The 26,616-nt window shown below is 39.2% G+C and overlaps 1 protein-coding gene across 29 annotated transcripts in view; it reads right to left on the bottom strand.

Annotated features, from left to right (window-relative positions):
* Positions 1–26,616, bottom strand: part of SCMH1 (Scm polycomb group protein homolog 1) — a 218,755-nt gene that overhangs the window by 136,107 nt on the left and 56,032 nt on the right. For 7 of the 29 annotated variants that reach the window (XR_003723335.2, XM_077961728.1, XM_077961753.1 and 4 more), the window contains 5 exons: positions 10,644–10,712; positions 10,163–10,186; positions 9,014–9,220; positions 1,611–1,753; positions 636–706 (listed from right to left, as the gene is read on the bottom strand). Coding sequence is in view for 17 of the 29 variants with exons in the window: in XM_077961728.1 (XP_077817854.1) it covers positions 636–706; positions 1,611–1,686 (147 nt within the window). In the remaining 12 variants the exon portion in view is untranslated. Of the gene's footprint in view, positions 1–635; positions 707–1,610; positions 1,754–8,287; positions 8,471–9,013; positions 9,221–10,162; positions 10,187–10,643; positions 10,713–26,616 lie in introns of all 29 variants that reach the window. The other 22 variants (XR_013403437.1, XM_077961721.1, XM_015136781.3 and 19 more) reach the window with 6 other exon arrangements.

The raw sequence follows: 26,616 nt of genomic DNA, 5'->3' as shown, positions 1-26,616 counted from the left end.
ACCCAAAATGTTGACAGTGTGAGGAAATAACCTTTGAGTACTAAAGGAAAAGATTGTAGGTAACTTCCTGATGTTTAGCTTTGTTTAGCACCAGAACACTTCTTTGCTTATCAGCCATATCATACACTGATACAGTCAATACCATCTGTGCATTGTCTGGGTTACTTAATCCTTGTGGGAAACTCTTGATGACCTCTGATGAGCTCCTGAAATGCTTCACTGAGTGGGACTCAGTGTCAACATTCTTGTAGAAAGATAAGATTGTGACAGGAGTGCTGAGTACAGAGAAAGAAATACTGCTCCATTTTCAACAATGTCTATGGACTATAACTCTCTTTCCTGTCTGAATTAAGAGCTCTAGTAAAAATCAGCAGCTGTTTTCAGTAACACAGAATATCCTCAAGGAGGTAAAGAAGGAGGCAAGGGTGTTACTTGGGATGAAGATGGGAAGAATGTCTGCTGCCAAAACTCACAGTGACCAAATTTCACTTATTGAGCTGTGTTCTTCCCATAGAAGTTTATTCTGGGGCCCTGAGGTAAGAAGCCCAAGGGTTTCTACCTCCTGTTTTGATTGTCTAAAAACCATTAAAAAATGACTTATCTTCCACCTACTAAAGATGTTGAAAATCAATTACCTGCTTGAAGCAATGGACAGGCGCTGGGACTGAACATGTTTCTTTTAGGTATTTGTCCCAGGTAAAACGACCTGTAAAGGAAATAGAAATCTATATCACAGTCAACTTCCTAAAAAAAATGTTTTCAGGATATAATCTACACTAAACAGTAAGCTATTTGTGGACTGGTTTTGAGCATAAAAAACATATTTTTTTCCTGTTTGAGCTCAAAGGAGTATTAAGGGGAAGAATCTAAGTGACCTGAGCAGATGTTTTAGATTCATGTTTTAAAATAATGGTCTAAAGATGGCTTAGGGTGTTCTTTATGCTCATTCCTAAAGTGATCCAAAATGCCAAAGCAAGATATATCAGTAGTACTTCAAAGAACTGCCCAGGAAGCTCATGGAAAACAGAATAGAAGAAGCAGAAAGTGGGTGGGGAGATTCCTTTTGAACACTCTCTCAGAAAGGTCCCTCATTGCTGTCAAGTGGCAGCTTTTAACACCCAATATGGTTGGATTCCAGCATCTCAGCTCAGGAAGAATGAAGAAAAGGCTGTCTAGAGACAAGGGGCGAGATGATTTGAGGGGAGGGGAAGCCACGAGTGAGATTATAGTTGAAACCTCACTCGAAAAACTGGCTCTCACCTACCCTTACTGCACCCCCACCCTAGCCACAGTGTCTTGCTCTGGGGTACAAAGTGACAAAGATCTGTTAATTTAGAGCAAAGTAGGACCTGGGAAGCATGTCTGATGACAGTAAATAAGAACAAGCTGGGGAGTCTGTAGAATCATTTAGCCTCTTGAACTGGCCTTACACCCTCTCAAAGTTTGAAGAATACTGTCCTAGATAAACAATCTTCAAGGTGACACTGTGCTGGGGCAAGGGAAAACATATTAAGGTAGGCCATTAGATATGGATCTCATTGGATCACTAAAGATTATCAAATTCTTTATTTAAAGGTTAAACCAATTACCAGTCTCCCCCTAATACCCACCTAGAGGTGACCCCATGATGGAGCAGGGAAGGTCCCAGAGAATCTCACAAGCTAAAACACTGTAGCAAACCAGCATTTCTTGAAGCTTCCTCTGTAGTGGAGCAGCACAGAGCCCCTTTGGGCCATGCAAAAAGCACTAGATGCTGGGAATAAAAATGAGTCACTGAATGATGACATCTAAATCACTCCAAAGATGATGCCAAGACTTTACACTCTATTTATTTTATAGCTTCTGTTTTATAACTGGTTCCTTTCCCACTATCTTTAACTAAGTCAAATAGATTTGGCCAGAAATCACAGTCAGTTCTGAACTATTTCATGAACTGGCTGATGATTAATCATCATGACTAGACAGTTAGTCTATAGGGCAAATGAGATGACTCTTTTCTGAAGTCAAGGTTTAAAGACGTTATCAGAATTTAATGAAGAGTTTGCTCCTAGTTGACAGGGCCCTAAAGCAAGGACTGAATACATTTCATCACTGTTTGCTGTTAGAAAAATAAAACATTACAATTTATTATTCCATCCTTACAAATGAAAGATTAAATCAAATAGCAAGTTTTGGATTTCCCTGGATTGAGAATCTTCAACTCTGGCATCTAGAGCAGCACTGTCCAGTAAAACTTTCTGTGCTGACTAAAATGTTCTGTATCTGTGCTAGCCAATAAGGTGGCCACCAGCCACATAACTACTGGACACTTGAAATGTGGGTAGTGTAAGAAACTAAATTTTATTAATTTTAATTAATTTAAATTTAAATCTCCACATGTAACTAATAGTTACTGTATTAGGAAGCACAGACCAAGAATTTTGGTCAGTCCTGGGTAACTGCTTATATTAGCGTAAGTTCTGAGTAAAAGTACCCAAGAGACTTTGGTCTTAAGAATAATGGTAGCATCAGGGGTACCACAGTAATTAGGGTATTAATTACAGTTCTCCATTTTACATATCAACCATGGTAATCAATCCCTATTCTGTAATGTACATAGGCTAGAAACCTCAGCCCTTTTACCACTTAGGAAACATTCTATTACTAACTGAATGAAAAGGAACCTCTGTTTAAAGTAGTTCACCCACTGTGATGGCTGGCTGGCTTGAACCATACCTAGAAGGTATTTTCCTTTTATTTGACTTCTTGGGCTACCTAAGACTTAGTTCCTTACTATCAGGTGAATTGCAAAATAAGGTAATTTTTATGACTTAGTAAGAATGTTTGGACACCTATTATAATGCCCATGATGAAGCCAGACATAATATGTCTGCCATATCTCCAAGCACTAAAGTAACCACAAAAGAAATAGGACAGGCACCAAGGTATAGATCCAGAGTTAGCAAGCTTTCCATTAAAGACAATATAATAAAAATTTTATGCTTTCTAGGCCATACAGTCTATGTCATAGCTACTCAGCTCTACTACTCCAGTGTGAAAGCAGCCACAGACAATCTGTGCATAAATTAGCATAGCTGTTCCACTCAAACTTTATTTACACAAACAGGCAGAGGGCTGAATTTGACCTCCCAACAGTAGTTTGCCAGACCTCTGGTATAAATCATTGACTCTCATGTGATACTTATAGTCTCATTTCTTTAAACAAAGTTCTGGGCCCCACCTTCAGAAGTTCTCATTCAGTAGGCTCCAAGTGTGGCCTGAGAACATGTATTTTCCAAGGCTCCCTAGGTAATTTGGATTAACATCTGTGACTAAGAACTACTACTGGTGTAGTTTAAATAATGTAATATTGGGAGTTTGAGGATGTTGATAAAAGTCTTGTTTCTACAGCTAACTATCTTGGGTAAATTATTTAATCCTTCCAAGCCTCAGTTTACTCATCTGAAAAATGAAGACGATATCTGTCTTACAAGATTGTACATAGATTCTTCATTCAATAAATATTTAAACTTCTCCAAGTACAAAGAACTGTGTTAAATGTTAGGGGAACAAGGTAAGACATGATTTCTCAATTCATGGAGCTTTCAGTCTAGAGATAAACAGGGACATTAATAAACATAACACAAGTAATCTGTTATGATAATGATAAAGTTAACGAGGTAGTACAGGTTGTCTTGAAAATGCAGAACATGAAAACCTCGTTCATGCTTGGGCTCAGAGATTACTGTGAAAATTAATATTAACTAACAAAGGTATAATGTTTAATAATTTAAACATATAAAATTTGAGTATTTTCAATTATTCCAACATTATAATTCAAAATTATAATTCAAAATATTCAAACAGTATAATTTGAATGTTTTCAATTATTCATTCAACAGATATTTAACTATCCTCTATGTGCCCGGCAATATGACAGGGGTCCCTGCCCTCATTTACTTGCCGGTGTATGATGAGACACAGCTAACACATAATAAATAAACAAGACAGTAAGTGAAAAGAACTTTATTATTATTATTATTTTTATTTTTATTTTTGTTGAGACAGAGTCTCGCTCTGCCGCCCAGGCTGGAGTGCAGTGGCCGGATCTCAGCTCACTGCAAGCTCCGCCTCCCGGGTTCACGCCATTCTCCTGCCTCAGCCTCCCGAGTAGCTGGGACTATAGGCGCCCGCCACCTCGCCCGGCTAGGTTTTGTATTTTTAAAGTAGAGACGGGGTTTCACCATGTCAGCCAGGATGGTCTCGATCTCCTGACCTCGTGATCCGCCCGTCTCGGCCTCCCAAAGTGCTGGGATTACAGGCTTGAGCCACCGTGCCCGGCCCCGTGAAAAGAACTTGAAGGGAATAAAATGAGGTGATGCGATAGAGACTGGGAGCTATCTTAGTAAAGTTACGGACAGATACTCTTCAGAGGAAATGTCTGAGCTAAGACTTCACAGATGAGAAAAAGTCAGCCATCTCCTTTACTAAATAATGCTTATAAAAGTGTTTTTATAAACTCTGATGCATACCACATGATGTTTACATTTATTATTAAAAAAGAAAAAAAGGTCCCTGCCCTGAAGGGACTTAAAAATGGCATTAACGTACCTTGGCCCATAAAATATAAAGCACAAGAGATCACCTAGTTAAATGCATGAATCACTTACTCTAATTTCATTCATTCAGCAAATATTTACTGAATACCTACTATATGTTAAGCCTGGTTCTAGGCACTGGTGATATATAGCAAAATACAGTGCAGCCGAAGTCTCTGCCCACATGGAGCTTACATTCTAACGGGAAAGACAGACAATAAACAAACAAACAAACAAACAAACAAATATGTCAGCTGGTCCAGACGGTAACAGAGACACCACATTAATTATACAATTCCTGGCTATTTTGAAATTTAAAAAAATAAAAGTAAGAGGTAAAAAAGGTGTGCTATTTTAGGCAGGGCAGTCAAAAAAGGCATCTTGATAAGGTGATATAAAAGTTGAGATTTGGGCCGGGTGTGGTGGCTGACTCCTGTAATCCCAGCACTTTGGGAGGCCGAGGTGGGCAGATCACCTGAGGTCAGGAGTTCAAGACCAGCCTGGCCAACATGGGGAAACCTTGTCTCTACTAAAAGAAATACAAAAATTAGCTGGGCGTGGTGCCAGGCACCTGTAAATCCCAGCTACTTGGGAGGCTAAGGCAGGAGAACTGCTTGAACCTGGGAGGTGGAGGTTGCAATGAGCTGCGATCGCGCCACTGCACTCTAGCCTAGGCGACAGAGCGAGACTCCGTCTCCAAAAAAAAAAAAAAAAAAAAAAAAAAAGTTGAGATTTGAATGGTCCTTTCAGCCTCTGCTTAAATACTTCCAATCATGCGACACTCATTATTTAGCTATTACTCAACAGTACAAATGGACAGACTACTCTTTATAGTCAGCCAACATCTGCCTTCTAACCTCTACTGATCCTAGATATATCTAATCTCTATGTCCCAAATCCCTCGACTGCTCCTCATTTGACAAGCTGGTTACTCGTGTCTGGCTACTGTTCTGGCCACATTCCTTTACAAGAACTCCACTTTGTTCAACCTAAATGTGAACCCAAATTCCTAAAAGCAATTAAGGATAATCAATGTCTTTAGATCAGAAATTCCACTCCACTAACACCGTATAAATAGTGTTCTATGTACCAAAGTTTAAATAACAATATATTTGTTAGATGCCACTGATGGTAATTTAAGTGTCTTTATTTTATTTTGAGACATGGTCTTGCCTTGAGTCAGTGTCAGGCTACAGTACAGTGGTGTGAACACAGCTAATTGCAGCCTCGACCTCCTGGGCTCAAGCGATCCTCTCATCTCAGCCTCCCTAGTAGCTGGGACTAAAGGTGTGTGCCACCATGCCTAGCTAATTTTTGCATTTTTTGTAGAGACAGGGCTATGCCAAGTTGCCCAGCCTGTTCTTGAACTCCTGAGTTCAAGCGATCTACCTGCCTCGGCTGCCCAAAGTGCTGGGATTACAGGTATGAGTCACAGATTTGGGATTTGTCCTAAGGGTGAGATTTGTCCTAAGGGTGGGACTAATGGACAAAGAGCGTGCACAGTTTAGATTTTGATACAACATATATATTGCTGAAATATCCTCTAGAAAGAATATACTGATTTTTTTTTTTTCTTTGAGACAGGGTTTCCCTGTGGAGTCCAGGCTAGTCACAAACTCCTAGACTTGTCCTCCTCCTGCCTTGGACTCCCACACTGTGGGGATTACAAGTATAAGCCAAATTTGTTTTGTTTTGTTTTGTTTTGTTTTTGAGACAAAGTCTCACTCAGATACCCAGGATGGAGTGTGGTGGCGCAATCATACCTCACTGTAACTCCAATCAGGACTCAAGCAACCCTCCGTGCTCAGTTTCCAGAGTAGCTGGGACTACAGGTGTGCGTCAGAATGCTTGGCTAATTCTTTTCTTTTTAGTAGAGACAAGGTCTCACTACATTGCCCAGACTCAATTTCTATTCCTACCAAAAGTACACAAGTGTGTTTACCACATATTTGCTAAAACTGTGTTTTAACAATTTCTATAATTTTGACAAATCTTATCAGTGAAAAAATAAAATAATATTATAATTTTATTTGTAATTTTTGATTACTAATAAAGTCAAAGATCTCTTTAGGCTTATCAGCCAGTTTGTATTTTAGTTAGCCATTTTTATGCTGAGATATTCTTTTGTTTTCTCACAGACTCTAGGAGTTCTTTGTAGATTAAGGAAAAGTCACTAGAAGAATTTTTACTTAATAGAAATAAAGCATCTAGAAAAGGTGTTCTTTCCACTATAACACAGGTCCCTCTGAAAAGACACAGACTTTCAGGCAACAGAAAGAGAGGCTTAGATAAGGAAGAGAAATCAGAGGTGTTTTGGAGGGTCCAGGCAGATATCCTGATACGAGAAAGGTCTGGATGTGGGAGGCTTCACAGATGTAGAATCTTAACATTCAAGCTACCAAGGACGTTAGTGTTTCCTAAAACTCATGGCTTTCTTGGTCTCATATCTTTGCTCATGTTACTCACACTCAGTGACTAAAGCTCAGCAAAAATTTTACATTTTCTGTCAGAAGGCTTTGCAGAGAAAGGCTGGACAAATTCTACCATTTCCCTATCTCCTATATAATCATAATTATTTATGTAAGTTCTTTATGGATGGGGGCTCATATTCATTTTAAAAATATTTAAATGTTTAACACAGTGCCTGAAATTTAATAGAGGCTCAATATGAGTTTCTGAGTGAATGAAAAGAAGCACGCAAGTAATAATCCTATTCTTTCTTGGATTAATAAAATAATACCTGGGATATAGTTCTGAAAACTATACTCTGAGAGAGAGCAAATCTGAGTTTAAATGATTACCTAGTGATGGTAAACAGACCCAAAACCATGTCACCTGAGGACCAGGTGAAGGAACATGAACAATTAGCATGAGTAAAAAAGTGAAGTCTCAGAGCCATCCCCCATCCATCCAACAAATATTGATAGTGTGTGTCAAAGCACTGTGCTGGGTGCTGGACACATAACTGTGATCAAAATATCATCCTTGACCTCACACAGTTTCAGTCTAGTGACAGACAGAGAATCTAGTGAGGGACAGAGACTAAACAGTCACCACTAAGATAATATGATAAGTGCTATACTGGAGAGACAGAGGGTGCTATAGGAGCACCCAGAGTGCTTGTGGAAGCTTACCAAAGGAAGAAAGCTCTAGGCTTCTAAGCTAAAGTGTAAAAGGATAAGCAGGAGTCAAAGAAAAAGGAAACATTTTTTGTTTGTTTCAGACAGAAAGAAAGGCATTATAAAGGCTCAGACATGAGAAAAAGCAGTTCTAAAAGCAGATCTTTTGGTATGGCTGCTGGGTAGAGTTTAAAGAAAAAGTAGTTTAGAAAAAAGGTTACAGATAATGGCAGTGTTCAGGCATTAGAGAGCCCAATATACTGTATTACTGAGAAGAGGAAGCATTCAAGGTTTTGGGGTGAAGTCATTCTGGCTGTAAAGAATGGGCAGGAGGGGGATAGGGCTGGAGGCAAAAAGACCAGTTAGGAAGTTGTTTTAATAATCTAGGTGTGAGATGACTGTGGCTTCAACTATTAAAATGGCAGGGTGGCAATGAGAAGGCAGTCCCTAGAGCTTCTTTCTAGAAATCAGGGTAAGTGAAAAATAGGCTAACCCTGTTTCAAATGGCCAGAAAGTTAGAGGGATGACTAACAGAAATTACAAAAAGCAAATTTTGGCCCAATAAATATGTCTAAATAGGAAATGAATTACCTGAGGAGCTTCTAGGTTCTCAACAACTTGAAGAGTTCAAGGTAAGACATTTTACAAAAAATTCAAAATGTTGAATTTTAAATGCTGGGCAAGAATACATTATTTTGTGGTCTTTTCCAACTTTGAGATTCCACAGATCTACTGAATTTTGTTTCAGTTTGCTATTTGGAGCTGCTCCTTATGCTAGATGGTAAAAACGAAATATGTAGGATTAACTTATATATCAGAGGATATGCCTATGCAACCAATGCTCTAGGAAAAATACACTTTCAAATTTTAACATCTTTTAGTAACTGATATACTCTATGTCAAATCGAGTACCCACATTTCACAACTCCCCATCAACAGTTTACAATATGCCTTAAGCTGTCACTGAGTTACAATTGTTATTATCATTCATATTAGCTACAAAACCAAAAACAGCAGCTATCACTGTCTTCCATTTGCCTGTACCACGCCAGACTACGTCCAATATCTCCTGTGTTCATTATAACCTGCAAAGTAGTTTTATTCCCATTTTAAAGATGAGGAAATAGGCTTAGAAAGATTAAGTAATTTGCCTGAAGTCACAAAACTGGTAAGTGGGAATAGGAATTTGAACCAAGGCCTGTCTGACTCCTATGTCCATGTTTTTTCTACCACACATCAGTACCTTAAAAAGCTTGAGGAAAGTTTTAAAGAATAATAAAAAATAACTATCATTTATCAAGTGCCAGGCACCTTTACCTGCATTATTTCATTTCATTCATTTCTTCAGCTCACATTCATAGAATGCTTCACTTCAAAGAATGTCAGAAGATTTGACTTAGAGTAAAGTCTGAGTATAGCCGCTGAACAGAATGAAAATCATAATAATCCTCCAAAGTTGAAAAGTATTTGAGAGTTTTTAAGATGTTTTCACATCCATTAGCTCATGTAATCTTCTTTACAACCCTGTGAAGTAGGCAGAATGGGATTATTATCCCCATTTTACAAATAAGAAAACTAAGGATCAGAGTCACAAAGTTACTAAGTGGCAGAACTGGCTCTCAAAAAGCCTAGGAGTTCTGACTCCTAGTCTAGTGTTCTACTACTTCATGTTATCTTCTGTGTCATTGGGCAATGCAAAGTAATATGTTGCAGGGAAGAAAGGCAAGAGGAGGCAAACAGACAATGATAATAATAGAGCTAAATATATATCAAGTTGTAACAAAATATATCAAAATAATTTGAACAAAAATTGATAAAGGTATCTGGATATCAAAATCTATGCAACATATAAAAGGATTTTAAAGGATTCTAAGATGTTAAGACTGATGTTTATGCAGGAACTCTGATTGAGAAGTATTAGAACTAGTTTTATTACTCAAATCTCAGTCCTGAAGTACACCAACCAGGGAGGAAAGCCAAATGCAATTATCAGTCTGACTTCTTACTTGATAATATTTTAATATTTCAGTTTTTATTTGTGAATAAAGTTAGAAAATGTTTAGGTTTAGTTTCAGTTCAATTTACCTTACAAGTATTTTTTGGGGGGGAAAAATCCCACCAAACACTGATTTATGGATGGCAGGGGTTTGTTTTAGTTCTGGATTCAGTAAATTAAGATGGTACTTCCAGTTTGGTTCAGTTCCTGTTCTTCCCTATACCCTATGTAATTAACCACCTTCCCTCCCTTCTTGTTAGCTTGGTCTGTGGCCTACTGATAAGCAGGACTTGATGTGACAGCTGAGATGAAGTACATGGGATAATTAGGCAGACAAGAGCACAGGATTCACTGGTTTCTGAGACAGAGACACATGGAATTCTTTTCCTAGTTGGTTAAAACTGGTTATAATCTAATCCCTGGTTTACCAATTACCCTTATTTAACAGAAACACAAGAAAAATAGCTTACCTAGCTCCAGGATGTCAGCAGTTTCTAGTAAAGAAAAAAATGTTGGAGCATAAGTCATTAAGACAAACAACCAATATGATGGAAGGTGAAATTCTGGGGTAAAACAGGAAATTGAGCATTTGTCTAGTTCAGTTATCTTAACCTAAAAGACACTGAGATTCTTAGTAGTCATTGTGGAAGCACACCACCCAATTTTGCCTATTCCCAAGCCTATAAAAACTATAGAAAACCAGAGAGGCTAAGCAACTGTGCCTAAAACTATGAAGCTAATTTGGCATTACCTATACTCAGAATCTAGGTTTCCTATTTCCAGCTAAAACAAAGTATATTGCTTATGACCAATATCTCTGTAAACTGCAATATTTACTTCTGATATAACAAGTGAGTTACTTGTAACTCAGACCTCTAAGAACAAAGGTTTTATGGGAGAAGATGTTGAGTAAAATTTTTCCACACCAAACGGAGTTTTTTCCCCCCTTACCTTGATATTGGGATGCAGACTCTGATAGGTGACCATATTTGTGTTTTCTAACATCATTCCAGTCTATCACTGCAGGGGGAGAGAAAAATAGTCATGTGGAAAGAAAATATAAGATTAAATACTTTTCCAATTTGGCAGTATGTATTAACAGTTTTTAATATAGTAATCCACTTCTGAGAATCTATGCTAGGGAAAAATACTCCAAAACACAAGAAAAAGGTTTCATGTAAAAAGCTTTAGCATTGTTTATAATAACAAAAAAAGGAACACCTAAATCTTCAAAATAGAAAACTGATTAAGATTTGATAATACAAACACTTGACAAAGTATGTTGAAGCTATTAAATTTTTACAAAGGCTAAAGAACAAATGGGAAAATGTTTATGTTACAATGTTATTAGGTAAAATATGGGAACAATATTTTATATTCATGGAATGATCACAATTATTTAAAACACTAAAAACAAATAGCACCCCAGTTATGGGCTCAACTGTATCCTCCAAAACTTCATGCTAAAGTCCCCACTCCGCAGCACCACAGAATGTAACTGTATTTGTGATGGCAGCGGTGGGCCATCTGGAGCAGCTGCTGTCATCATGCCGGCTGCTGCAGAGAGGCACAGCTGGGAATGCACGCTCCATGGAGCCGGTGGGAGCCTGGGAGCAGGCAGGAGTCCCGCCATTCTGGGCACAGCTGCAGCTACCCAAACCGAGGCTGCAAACCCAGACCTCCTGCTCCATGGAACAGGAAGGAGCCCTGCCCCGACGGGCACAGCTGCAGCCCCCCAAATGTGGCTGCAGACCCAGGTACCCCTGCACTCTTGGGGGTCCAGGAAGGACCCCTCTGCCCTCGCAGGATCAGAAGTGCCTGCTCCCCTTGCCTGGCTTCTCCCTGCTGTTGGCACCCGCTCTGATCTTGGAGCAAAGTCAGGGCAGAGCCTGGGTGCTATGAATGGCAGCAGGAGGCAGATTCCTAAGCAGAAAAGGGCGGATCCCTGGTGAGGCCCACCTTCAGGCCAGGGAGGGTCTGAAGGCTGGGGGCTGAACTGCCAGTCCTGCAGACTGGAGTGGGGACTTGTGGTGCCTTTTCCAGGCCTGCCCATGGCCACCCACAGACCAATGGGCACACGCTTCCTCACCTCTGGGGTCCATAAAAACCCTAGGAACAGCCAGAGCAGAGCAGAGGAGGAGCCACCCATTCTAGGGCCTCCTCTTTGCTGAGAGCTACAGAAATGACGTGACAACCTGCCTGCAGAGAGGAGCCACCCACTCTAGGGCCTCCTCTCTGCAGAGAACTGCAGATGATGGGATGACCAGCTGCAGAGAGGAGCCACCCTCTCTGCTGAGAACTGAGTGAACACTTGTTGGGACAACCTACCTGCAGAGAGGAGCTATCCTTTCTGCTAGGGCTGAACACTCACTGGGACATCCTGGCACTGTGGGTCATCTCTGAGCTGTTCTATTGCTCAATACAGCTCCTCTTCATCTTGCTCACCCTCAACTTGTCTGCATATCTCCTTCCTCCTGGTTGCAGGACAAGAACTCAGGACCTGCTGAATGGCGTGGCTAAAAGAGCTGCTGTAACACCAACAGGGCTGAAACATGCCCCCTGCTTGCCGCAGTTTGGGCAAAGAGAAGGAGGGAAGAGCTGCAGCCCTTTGGGGAGCCCAGACCTGGGAGCTTCTGGAGCCAGGGCTGTGACTCCCACTTTGGGGCCCTGTGGTTCCTCCAAGCTTTTGGGCGCTACTGCATTCCCCAGTGCCAGCCAGGGAAGCTGCTTGTGGTGCGCCTGGTCCAGCTGCAGCCTCACAGAGAGCTGCTGACACCTGGAGCTGCCCACCTTGCGGCAGGAGCTGGTGTGTCTGACTGCGCAGTAGATGGACCCCAAGCTCGCTCATACACACTCCTCACCACTCCATGCCTAACTCAAGTCTCTCTTGGAGGCGAGGGATCCAGGCTGATAGCGTAAGCAGCCTGCCAGGCCAAGTGAGTGGAACAAGCCCAGTGGGCCCAAGCAAAACTCAGGCAAAGGCACCACTGGCCACAGGTTTCTGACCAGAAAAGCAACACTCCTAGGACCCCACAATATTTGGAGAAAGGGTCTTTAAAGAGATAATTAAATTAAAATGAGGTCACTAAGGTGGTCACTAATTCAGCATGACTGGTGTTATCATAAGAAGAGAAAGTTTGGACACAGGTACAGAGAAAAAAGATCATGTAATTAACACAGGGAGAAGCCTCAGAAGGTAAGGAGTGAGGCCTCAGAAGAAAGAAATCAACCTTGCCAATGCCTTGATCTTAGACTTCTAGCCTTCAGAATTGTGAGGAAATAAATTTCTGTTGTTCAAGCCACCTAGTCCATGATATTTGTTACAAGCAGCCCTGGAAACTTATGCAACTGCGGAAATTATCATTAGAAAAAATATATAAGTAAACACAGCAAATATAAACAACTGGTTATCTTTGGGTGGTAGTACTGGGTTCCCTGACACCGTCCCCACTTTCTGTTTTATAATCTTATATATTTTCAAATTTTCCATAAAGAGGATACATTACTCATATAAGGAGAATATATTTTCCTCAGTTGAAAATTTAGATTCATCTACTGACCCTACTACTTTCTCACCATCAATCACCTATCATGTCTTTACTTAACTTCTTGTTCAGCTCCGACTCCATGGTCCTCACTAACATCATTGTCTGGCAAACACTCTTAATTCCTTCCCATCTCTTTTTTGTCAAACGTACCTACTAAAGGCTCAATCCTAAATCTGGTTAAAGCCACGTATCGACCTATACTGTGCCTACCCCAGCAGCTCACCAGTGCTGAAGAAAAACAAATGCAAGCTTATTGGTCTCATTTTAAACTCATAGCTATAATTCTCAAATGCCACTTTACACCGCCCAGAAATAATCATACCACATTTCTACACTACTTTTCCATTTTCTAAAAAAAAAAAAAAAAAAAAAAAAAAAAAATTCGTATCTTTCTCTCTCTCCTCAAACTCCAAATATACTCTCCCCAACTTCACTCTCAGGGAATTCAGGATTCATTGAGAAAACAGAAGTAAGAGTAAGCCCTTCCACTCATTTCATGACGGTAGAGACTTGATCTTGTTTAGTGGTGAATCCCCAGTATGTAGTATAGTAACAGGGACTCATTAAATGTTTGGTGAATAAATTACCTATTCATTCATGGTTTTTTCTGACTTCTCTCCTGTTACTGTGGATGAAGTGTCTGTTTTTATCAAAAGCCAATCCTCCATATTAGCTGCAGGTCCCATAGTCTCTCATCCTCTCAAAAACTTTGCAAGTATCCCCCCGTCTTTTTTTTTTTTTTTTTTTTTTTTTTTTTTGCTATTCTTTGTAATTGGCCAACAATAATTTTACATATTTTTGGGGTATAAAGTGATGTTTCAATACAAATACACATTGTGGAATGATCAAACCAGAGTACAGCAATTAGTATATCCATCACTTCAGATATTTATAATTTCTTTGTGGTGAGAACATTTAAAATTCTCTCTTTAGCTATTTTGAAATATATAATACATTATTATTAACTACAGTCAACATGCTCTGCAATAGAACACCAGAACTACTCCTCCTATCTAACTATAACTTTCTACCTGTTGACCAATGTATCTCCCTTTTATCTATACTCACCCCTCCCCTCCCAGCCTCTGGTTATCACCATTCTACTCTCTACTTCTATAAGTTAGACTTTTTTTAGATTCTACATGTGAGGTTATATGATATTTGTTGTTCTGTGCCTGACTTCAACATTACATCCTCTAGGTTCATCCACTTTGCCAAAAATGACAGAATTTCCATTTTTTAAGGCAGAATGTATTCCACTGTGTATATACACCACATTTTAAAATCCATTCATATATTGATGGACACTTAAATTATTCCCATATCTTGGCTACTGTGAATAGTGCTGCAATGAATACAGGCATGCAGATGAAGCTATCCCTTCAACATACTGATTTCATTGCCTTTGGGGATATAGCCAGTAGTGGGATTGATGAATCATATGGTATTTCTATTTTGTGTTTTGAGGAACCTCCATCCTGTTTTTCAAAATGGCTGTACTAATTTGTGATATCCACAACAGTGTATAAAGGTTCCTTTTTCTTGTAATCCTTGTCAATATTTATCTTTCATCTTTTTGATAACAGCCAACATAACAGGTGTTGGCTGTAGGGTATCTCACTGTGGTTTTCATTTGCATTTCTCTGATGATTAGAGATGTTGGACTTTTTTTTTCATATATCTGTTGCCCATTTATATGTTTTCTTTTGAAAAATATCTATTCAAGTTCTTTGCTTATTTTTAACAGGGCTGTTTTCTTGTTACTGAGTAGTTTGAGTTCCTAGTATATTTCAGATATTAGTCCCTTCTCCAGTGTATGATTTGCAAATATTTTCTCCCAATCTGTGGGTTGTCTCTTCACTCTATTATTTCCTTTTCTGTGCAGTAGCTTTTCACTTGAATGCAATTCCATTTGTCTATTTTTGCTTTTATTGTTTATGCTTTTGAGTTCAAATCAGAGAAATCTCTGTCCAGACCTCTAGCAGTTTTATAGTTTCAGTTTCATAGTTTCAAGTCTTTAATCCATTTTGAGTTGATTCTTGTATGAGGGGTGAGATAAAGATCCACTTTCATTCTTCTGTTTGTGGATATCCAGTTTTCCCAATACCACTTTTTGAACAGATTTTCCTTTCCCCAATGTGTGTTCCTGTCAAAAAGCAATTGACTGTAGATGCACGGGTTTATTTCTGGGCTCTCTGTCCTATTTCATCAGTAGATTTGTCTGTTTTTATGCCAGCACCATGCTTTTTTGATTACTATAGCTTTGTAATAAACTTTGTAATACAGTAGTGTGATGTCTCCAGCTTTGCTCTTTTTGGTCAAGATTGTTTGGCTATTTGGGATCTTTTGTGGCTCTACATTAATTTTAGCATTGTTTTTTCTCCTTCTGTGAAGAATGACATTAGAATTTTGATGGCGGTTGCATTAAATCTGTAGATTTCTTCTGGTGGTATAAATATTTTCACAATATTAATTTTTCCCATCCATAAACACTAGATATCTTTCCACTTATTTGTGATATCCTTAATTTCCTTTATCAGTGCCTTACAGTTTTCAGCATATAGATCTTTCACTTCCTTGGTTAAAGTTACTTCTATGTATTTTACTTAGAAGTAAGTGGTATTGTAATATGACCCAGCCATCCCATTACTGGGTATATACCCAAAGGATTATAAATCATGCTGCTATAAAGACACACGCACACGTATGTTCATTGCGGCACTATTCACAATAGCAAAGACTTGGAATCAACCTAAATGTCCATCAGTGACAGACTGGATTAAGAAAATGTGGCACATATACACCATGGACTACTATGCAGCTATAAAAAAGGATGAGTTTGTGTCCTTTGTAGGGACATGGATGCAGCTGGAAACCATCATTCTCAGCAAACTATCACAAGAACAGAAAACCAAACACCGCATGTTCTCACTCATAGATGGGAACTGAACAATGAGATCATTTGGACTCGGGAAGGAGAACATCACACACCAGGGCCTATTATAGGGAGGGGGCGAGGGGAGGGATTGCATTGAGAGTTATACCTGATGTAAATGACGCGTTGATGGGTGCTGACGAGTTGATGGGTGCAGCACACCAACATGGCGCAAGTATACATATGTAACAAACTTGCACGTTATGCACATGTACCCTAGAACTTAAAGTATAATAATAAAAAAAAGAAAAAAAAAAGTAGTAAGTGGTATTGTAAATGGGATTGCTATTGTAAATGGGATTGTTTTCTTAATTTCTTTTCCGGAAAGTTCACTGTTAGTGTATAGAAATGCTGCTGACTTTTGTTAGTTGATTTTGTATCCTGCAACTTTACTGGATTTGTCTAATTCAAATGGTGTTTTGGTGCAGTCTTTAAGATTTTCAATATGTAAGATCATGTTGTCACCAAACAGAGACAATTTCATTTCACCCTTTCCTATTTGGATGTCTTTTATTTCTTTTTCTTGCCTAATTGCTTGGGCTAGGACTTCTGATACTATGTTGAACAGAAGTGGTAAGAGTGGGCATCCTTGTCTTATTCTAGATCTTATAGGAAAATCCTTCAACTTCTTACCATTGAGGACAAGGTTAGCTATGTGTTGAGGAACATTCCTTCTATAACTAATATATTAAGAGTTTTCATTATGAAAGGATGTTGAATTTTGTCAAATGCATTTTCTCCATCTATTGAGATGATCATGTGATTTTTGTCCTTCATTCTGTTATATGGTGAGTCACATTTATTCATCTGCATCACATCCCAAGGGCAAATTCCACTTAATCATGGTGAATGATTCTTTTAATATACTGCTGAATATGGTTTCTTAGTATTTTGTTGAAGATTTTTGCATCTATGTTCATCAGTGAGATTGGTCTGCAGTCTTCTTTTTCCTCTTACCATTCAGATAAAGGGAGATGTAGTCTTCTCTTGTCGTATCTTTGTCTGGCTTTGTTATCAAGGTACTGCTGGCCTCATAAAATAAATTTTGAAGAATTCCCTCCTCTTCAACTTTCTGGAAGAGTTTGAGAAGGACTGGTATTTGTTCTTAAGTGTCTGGTACAATTCAGCTATGATGCCATTAGGTCCCAGGCTTTACTCTGATAGGAGACTTTTAATTACTAATTGAATCTCATTACTCATAATTGGACTATTCAGATTTCTAACTGCTTTGTGATTCACTCTTTGTAAACTATATATTTCTAGCAATGTATTCATTTCTTCTGGTTGTTCAATTTGTTGGCTTATAACTGTTCATAGTATTCTTCCATGATCCTTTGTATTTCTATGTTACCAGTTGTAATATCTCCTCTTTCAGTGAGTTTTATACTTTCATATGTTTTCACATTACTGATTAACGTTGTCTTCTGAATTCCCTTTAGCATTTCTTGTAAGGCTGGTCTAGTGGGGATAAATTCTCTGTTTTTGTTTGAGAAAGTCTTGATTATCCCTTTGTTTTTGAAAGACAGGATTGCTGGGTATAGCATGCTTTGCTAGCAGTGTTGGTTTTTGTGTGTTTTTTCCTTTCAGGGTTTTGAATAATATCATCGTACTCTCTTCTGATCTGCAAGGTTTCTGCTGTGAAATCCACTGATAGCCTTAGGGTGCTTCCCTCACATGTGACAACTCACTTTTCGCTTGCTGCTTTCAACTCTCTCTAACTTATAATTTGATTACAACTTGCCTTGGTGTGGATCTTTTTAGGTTCATCTTATTTGGTGTTCTTTGGACTTCCTGGATCTGGCTTTCTATTTCCTTCCCCAGGCTTAGGAAGTTTTCTGACGTAATTTCTTTGAATATATTTTATTTCTTCTCTTTCTGACATATCAATAATGCATATGTTGTCCACTTGATGGTGTCCCACAGGTCTCATAAACTCTATTTAAACTATCCTTTTCATTCTGTTTTTTTTTTTTTTTTTTTTTTGAGACGGAGTCTCGCTGTGTCGCCCAGGCTGGAGTGCAGTGGCCGGATCTCAGCTCACTGCAAGCTCTGCCTCCTGGGTTTTTACGCCATTCTCCTGCCTCAGCCTCCCGAGTAGCCGGGACTACAGGCGCCCGCCACCTCGCCCAGCTAGTTTTTTGTATTTTTTAGTAGAGACGGGGTTTCACCGTGTTAGCCAGGATGGTCTCGAACTCCTGACCTCGTGATCCGCCCGTCTCGGCCTCCCAAAGTGCTGGGATTACAGGCTTGAGCCACCGCGCCCGGCAAACTCCAATACTCTTTTTTTTTTTTTTTTTTTGAGACGGAGTCTCGCTCTGTCGCCTGGGCTGGAGTGCAGTGGCCGGATCTCAGCTCACTGCAAGCTCCGCCTCCCGGGTTTACACCATTCTCCTGCCTCAGCCTCCCGAGTAGCTGGGACTACAGGCGCTCGCCACTTCGCCCGGCTAGTTTTTTGTATTTTTAGTAGAGACGGGGTTTCACCATGTTAGCCAGGATGGTCTCGATCTCCTGACCTCGTGATCCGCCCGTCTCGGCCTCCCAAAGTGCTGGGATTACAGGCTTGAGCCACCACGCCCGGCCTCATTCTGCTTTCTTTTTGCTCAGATTGGATTTTTTTCAATGACCTGTCTTTGATTTCATCGATCCTTTCTTCTGCTTCATCGAATCTGCTGTTGAACACCTCCATTGAATTTTTTAGTTCAGTTATAGTACTTTTCACATCTTTGATGTCTATTTGGTACTATTTTATACTTTCTATCTCTTTGTCAAAGTTCTTAGTTTGTTCTTTCATCGCTCTTTTGACTTCAGTGAACATCTTTATAACCATTATCTTAAATTCTCTGTCAGGCGAATCACATATCTCTATTTCACTTGTGGAGATTTCTCTCTCTCTCTCTTTTTTTTTTTTTTAAATAGATTCTCTGTTCTTTGATTTTTGTATTAGCTTCTATGCATTAAATAAGAATATAACCTCTCCCCAACTTGTCAGACTGGCTTCATGTAGGAGAAGGATCTCACCAATCCATCCAGCCAAAAATTTTAAGGCACTCTCTAATCTCTGTGTTTATTCAGACTGCTGTCTCTTTTATGATGGTCCCCTCAAGCTTAGGATGTGCCACATTCTGTCAATACCCCAACAATACCATAGAGTAGGAGCCAGAATCTCTAGATGTAGCTGGAGATGTTGAGGTACTGAATGGGTTTTCCATTTCCTTCTATCTTCACAGTTGAGCCTGAGCATTTATGCCCCACTCTCCCTGCACTAAGCTAACGAGATCTGTGGCAAAAAACTGTACTCACATTCAGGTTGCACCCTCTGATCCTGGGGAGAAGCTCATAGAAGTGGTCCTGCTGTACGTCCCCCTTTTTGTTTGCTGTGGTCTAAGGCTACTCAGGAATGCAAAGCTCCACTGATTCCCAAATCTTGTCCCTTGGGTGGAAGCTATAGAAGTTGTGGCACTTGAGGCATGACCAAACTCCTTCGAGGAAGAATGAGTAGCCTTGGATTTATCACTGAGATTAGCTAGAGGACTACTGTTTGTTTTCCCATCAGATCCCAAATGCAAGTTCATCAGAAGCCAGGCTGTCAAGTAGCCACTGGAAGTATGTGCTATAAGCCCCTTTTGGAGAACAAATGGGACCTACATGTTCCTACTTCCTTTCTGCACTGCTCATAAGAGGTATGACCTCTGAAGGTATTTGTATACCTATTTAAAGCCATCCCATTGTTCTGTGATCTAGAAAAACTCATCTATGCCTAGTCCCCTTGGCTCCCAGAGCTAAGATGTTTAGGATGTAATCCTTTGGGAGATAGCTGTAAAAGTTGGGGCACTCATGTGGACATATGCTTATCAGGGTGGTGTCAGGTTAATAGCTGTCTACCCCTTTAATTCCTCAATGCAAGTTATTTGGAAGCCAGGCTGGCAAGTAGTCACCAGAAGAGTATGTCATAAACCCCTTCTGCGGAAAAATCGGGGGCTACATTTTAAGCTTCTTCTCTGCACTTCTCCTGGGGAATAAAGTCCAGGGATGTGCTTCTGTACCCGTATAAATCTGCTGCTTTTTTCCTGCAGAGGTCTAGAGATCTGCATAGGCCAATCCCTTCTTCTCCCAGAGCTGAGAGGTTTAGGATGTAGACCCTTGGTGGAAGCTATGTAAGCTGAGGTATTCAATGTGTGGACAAACTCTTCCCAGGCTGGTGGCGGGTTAATATTTGACTGCTCCTAAACTCCCCCAATGTAAGTTAGTTAGAAGCCAAACAACCAAAAAGCTGCCGGAATAGTGTGTCATAAACTCCTTCTGGGGGCAAACAGGGGGCTTCATTTCTTAAGTCCCTTCTATGTATTGCTCCTGGGGGATGAAAGCTCTGAAGTGCTTAAGTGCCCATATCTAACTGCTGCTTTTTTCCTGTGGTCTAGAAAGACTTGCATATGTCTAATCCCCTTTGCTCCCAGAGTTGATGAATTAAGAACCAGACCATGAAGAATCTTAAGTTAGGATGCTATATGTGGGGTTAAAACCCTCCTCTCCATGGGGAGAAGTTGGATGTTGGGGCTTCCCTTCCCAATTTTATGGCACAATGCCCAGGATGGGGTCTGGCCCTAGTGTGCTTCAGTTTTTCCTACCCATTCGATGAGGATGTTTCCTCAGTTGCCCCACGGGTAGGAATTTTTCATCTAGTCTCTGACTTTCTCTGACAGAGAACTGATCCATGAATAGATATTTATTTGGTGCACCCATGGGTGGAGGGAGAGTCAGGAGTTTCCTATTCTGCCACATTGCTGATCCTACTATCAAGTACCTCCTTTCTAACAGATCATTTGCACCAGCATTCTTACTGCTCTATTATTTCCTATCAATGAAAACCTAAAATAAACAAAACCTCACACCCTTCTCTTAATCCCACACATATCCGTCCTATTATATTCCTCTATTTCTTTGCTCTCCTTCACAGGAAAACTTAAGAGTTACCTGCAGTTATTGCCTCTTGACTACCTCACAGTTATTGCCTCCTCACTACCCCATATTATCACCTCATTCAAATAGGGTATGTCTGCTCACCACTCCATTAAGATCACTTCCAAATTCACATTTCCAGAACTGGAATCTTAGAATCCCACACACATTCACAGACAACCACCTGTAGGCCATCTCTACATGGTTATCAATCAGATATTAAGAACTTAACATGACTAAAACAGAAGGCCATCCTCTGTCATCTTGTTACTTTTCGTCTTCCCCAACCCAGTAAATGGCACCTCCATTACTTATTTGCATAGAAATTATGCATAAGTTCAGCAGCATGGACTTCCACATACCAAGGCCAATCTGGCGATGGCCATTGCTGAGTGTCCAATCTGCCAGCAGCAGAGATCAACACTGAGCCCCTGATATGGCACTATTCCCCAGGGTGATCAGCCAGCTACCCAGTGACAGGTTGATTACAATGGACTGCTTTCTTCATTGAAGGGACAGTATTTTGTCCAGCTGGAATAGACATTTACTCTGGATATTGATTTGCCTTCCCTGCATGCAATTCTACTGTCAAAACTACCAACTGCAGACACACAAAATCCCTTATCCACCATTACAGACAGCACTGCTTCTGACCAAGAAGCCACACAAAGAAGTGTGGCAATGAGCTTATGCTCATGGAATTAACGATCTCAACATGCATCATCCTGAAGCAGCTGGCTTGACAGAACTATGGAATGGCCTTGTGGTAAAACCCCGTCTCTACTAAAAATAAAAAAAAAAAAGCGCGCACACACACACACACAAAAGATGCAGTTACAGTGCCAGCTAGGTGACAGTACTTTTACTGTCTTCCAACAGCTGTATAATATACATTCTTTTCATCAGAACATAGAACATTCTCCAAATTAGACCATAAGTAAATCTCACCAAATTTAAGAGAACTGAAATCATATCAAGTATCATTTCAGACCACAATGGAATAAAAATAGAAATCAATAACAAGAGGAACTTTCAAAATCATAGAAATACAAAGAAATTAAACATGTTCCTGAAAAACCAATAGGTCAATGAAGAAATTAAGAAGAAAATTTTAAAGTTTCTTGAAACAAATGAAAATAGAAACATAACATACCCAAACCTATGGGATACAGCCAAAGCAGTATTAAGGGGAAAGACGGCTGGGTGCGGTGGCTCACGTCTGTAATCCCAGCACTTTGGGAGGGTGAGACAGAAGGATCACTTGAGCCCAGAACTTCAAGACCAACCTGGGCAACATGGCAAGACCCCATCTCTACAAAAAATACAAAAAGTTAGCCAGGATGGTGGTACATGCCTGTGGTCCCAACTACTTGGGAGGCTGAGGTGGGAGGATCTATTGAGAGGTTAAGGCTGCAGTGAGCCATGTTCATACCACTGCACTCCAGCCTGGGCAATAGAGCGAGACTCCATCAAAAAAAAAAAAAAAAAAAAAAAAAAGCTCTACCAAAAAATTCTTAGAACTGATAAACAAATTCAGGAAAGCTGCAGGACACAAAATCAACATATAAAAATCAGTAGCACTGAACCAACAATGAATTAGTAAAAACAACAACAACAACAACAACACAAATCAAGAAAGCAATCTCATTTACAATAGCTATTAAAAAAAAAAACCTACAAATAAATTTATCCAAGGAGGTAAAAGATCTCTACAAGGGAAACCACAGAACACTGATGAAAGAAATGGAAGAGGACACAAACAAATAGAAAGATATCTCATGTTCATGGATTGGAAGGCTTAATATTGTTAAAATAAACATACTACCAAAAGTCGTCTATAGATTCAATGCAATCCCTATCAAAATACCAATGATATTCTTCACAAAAATAGAAAAAAATTCTAAACTTTGTATGGAACCATAAAAATTTCCAAATAGCCAAAGCAAACCTGAGCAAAAAAGAACAAAGCTGGAGGCATCACACTACTGGATTTCAAAATATATAACAAAGACATGGTAAACAAAACACCATGGTACTGGCATAAGAACACACATATATACCAATGGAACCCAGAATAGAGAACCCAGAAATAAATCCATGTATTTACAGCCAACTGATTTTTGAGAAAGGCATCAAGAACATTCACTGGGGAAGGGACAGTCTCCTTAATAAATAAAGTTTTTCTCCACTGGGAAATAAAGTTTTCTCCACTGGGAAAACAGGATATCCATATGCAGAAAAATTAAACTAGACCCCTGTACATAAAAATAAAACTAGACCTCTCACCATGTACAAAAATCAATTAAAAACAGATCAAGACTTAAATGAAGGCCTGAAACTATAAAACTACTAGAAAAAAAACACAGGAGAAATGCTTCAAGACATTGATTTGGGCAAACATTTTATAGAGAAGACCTCAAAAGCAAAGGCAACAAAAGCAAAATTACACAATTAGACATCATGAGATTATATCAAACTAAAAAGCTTCTGCACAGCAAAGGAAACAATCAACAGAGGGAAAAGAGTGCAGAATCGGAGAAATATATGTAAACTATTCATCCAACAAGGGATTAATATCTAGAATATGCAGGGAGCTCAAACGACAGCAAAAACCAAAAAACTCCCCCCAAAACACAAAACAACAAATAATCTGATTTAAAAATAAACAAATGAGCTGAATAGATATCTCTCAAAAGAAGACACAGAAATGGCTAACAGGTATATGAAAAAATGCTCAGCATCACTAATCATCAGGGAAATGCAAATCAAAACCACAATGAGATATCATTTTACCCTAGTTACAGTGGCTACTACTAAAAAGACAAAAATAAATGCTGACAAAAATGTGGAGAAAGGGGAACTCTTATTCACTGTTGGTGGTATAGTAAATTAGTACAGCTACTACGGAAAACAGGATGAAGGTTCCTCAAAAATCTAAAAAGAATACTACCATGTGATCCAGCAATTCCAATACTGGGTATATATCCATAGGGAAGGAAATCAGTATGTCAAAAAGTTATCTGCACTCCCATGTTTATTGCAGCACTATTCATAATAGTCAAGATAAGGGATCAACCAAAGTGTCCATCATTAGATAAATAAAGAAAATATGGTATATACAAACAATGGGATACTATTTAGCCATAAAAAGAATGAAATTCTGTCATTTGTGGCAGCATGGATTAGCTTGTAGAACACCAGGTTAAGGAAATAAGCCAGGCACAGAAAGAGAAATACCACATGTTTTCAGTCATATGTGGAAGCTACAAAAGTAGACCTCATAGTAGACAGAATAGTGGTTACTAAAGGGAAAAAAGGGGAGGTAGGGGGACAAATATAAAAGTACAGCTAAATAAAAGAAGTAAGTTATAGTGTTCTACAGCACTATAGGTGACTATAATTAGAACTTATTGTGTATTTTCAAACAGCAAAAAGAGCGTATTTCTGAATGCTCCCAACACAAATAAATGATAAATGTTTGAAGCGATTGATATGCTAATTACCGATTCAATCATTACACATTAGGTACATGTATTGAAATATCACACTGTACCCAATAAATATGTACAATTATGTTTCAGTTTAAAAATAATAAAAGACAAAACCAAAAAATCTCCAATTTTTTTTTTTTTTTTTTAAAGACTGCCACCTAGCTACTCTGGGTTCCTCACGCCTCTGAGTCAACAGGTAAAGAGGGAGTTGCGGTGTTGTTGCCTGAGGTGATTCATCCGGACTATCAAGGAGAAACTGAACTACTACTCCACAATGGAAGAACTGAAGAGTATGTCTAGAATACAGGAGATACCTTAGGGTGTTTCTCAGTATTACTCCACTCTGTGATTAAGGCCAATGGATAACTACAAAAACGCAATCCAGGCAGAACTACAAATGGGCCAAACCTTTGGGTCACCCTGCTGGGTAAAGAATCATGAGGTTCTTGCAGAAGGCAAAAATAAAAAAATAAAAATTAAAAAAAATACAGAATAGGTAAGTTATAAATACCAGCAATAACCATGTGACCAGTACAGAAACAACTATAATTGTTCTGAGTATTTCCTCCTTATTTCATTATGAATGTTTGTTTGTATATATACACATATTAAGCAAATATCTTTGCGTTCTTTCCTATCTTTTCTTATCATGTAACAAAAGTTGTATTGACTTTATATCAATATTTAAGTGTTTTTAATTTTACATCATAATATTTAAGTTACAGACTATCAGGAGAAGAGTAAACATCACTGAAGAACTTCACTCTCCTGGGGAGGGGGTTAGTGTGTTTTCGGTTGTATGCAAGATAGCTGTTTATGTTAGGTAGAATAATGACCCTGTTACTATCTTCATTTGGAGATCAAATATGGCTTAAGGAAATACATATGGGTGCTGAGTTGAAAGGAGTACTTGTGATGGTTAACTTTATTTGTCAATTTAACTGGGCTAAGGAATGCCCAGATAGCTGGTAAATATTATTTCTGAGTGTATCTGTGGTTGTATTTCTTGAAGAGATTAACATTTGAATCAGTAGACTGAGTAAAGAATATTGCTCTCACCAATGTGTGTGGGCATTATCCAATCCACTGAGGGTCCAAATAGCACAAAAAGGTGAAGGAAGAGTGAATTCTCTCGTTTTGTGAGCTAGGATATCCATCTTATCCTGTCCTTAGACAATGGAGCTCCTAGTTCTTGAGCCTCAGATCCCAAGACTTACAACAGCCCCCTCTGCCTTCCCCACTGGTTTTCAGGTCTTTGGCACTGAAGGCAGAGTTACACCATCAGCTCCCTGATTCTTAGGTCTTTGGACTCAGACTAATGGCACCAGCTTACACATAGTATATCATGGGATTTCTCAGCCTCTATAATCCTGTGAGCCAATTCCCACAATAAATCTCTCTCTACCTACCTACCCAGCTCCCATTGTTTCTGTTTTGGGGGAGAACCCAACTACTAGGTCAAAATGAGTATTTTAAAACATAAAACAGATAAGGTCATTTCTCTTCTGAAGGACCTCCAATAGCTTCATACTCAGTTAAGGGTGCTTTACAAAGCCATGCAGGATTTGATTCCTGCCACCTCTCTAATCTTATCTGTTATGACTTCTCCCTTTTCTACTACATTCCAGCAACATTGGCCAGTTGTTTGCCTTCTCTCCTGGTTTTTACATCCCCTGTCTTTCTAGTAGCCTGCTATGCCTGTTTTCCTCTGAATCATTAGTAAAGATTAAAAACTAGATTAGGCTTTAAAATTATTGAAAAATATATTAGGGGATCATGATTAAATTTATGTTTAAAATTTTTCATAATTAGAAAACATATATTCTTAAAAATTAAACATACAATATATATTCCATTTACATACAAGTTTTTAGTACTATATTGCTTAAGTAAAGATGAGCTACCAGTATACACAAAATTGATTAAAGGAAGCCACAACAAATAGAAACCAGGTTGAAAGATCATCAGTAAAACAATATTCAAAAGTAACCAAT

The sequence above is a fragment of the Macaca mulatta genome, chromosome 1 (genome assembly GCF_049350105.2).
Source record: "Macaca mulatta isolate MMU2019108-1 chromosome 1, T2T-MMU8v2.0, whole genome shotgun sequence".
NCBI lineage: Eukaryota > Metazoa > Chordata > Mammalia > Primates > Cercopithecidae > Macaca > Macaca mulatta.
The sequence above is the reverse complement of the archived record's forward strand: the minus strand, read 5'-3'. Positions and strand labels throughout refer to the sequence as shown.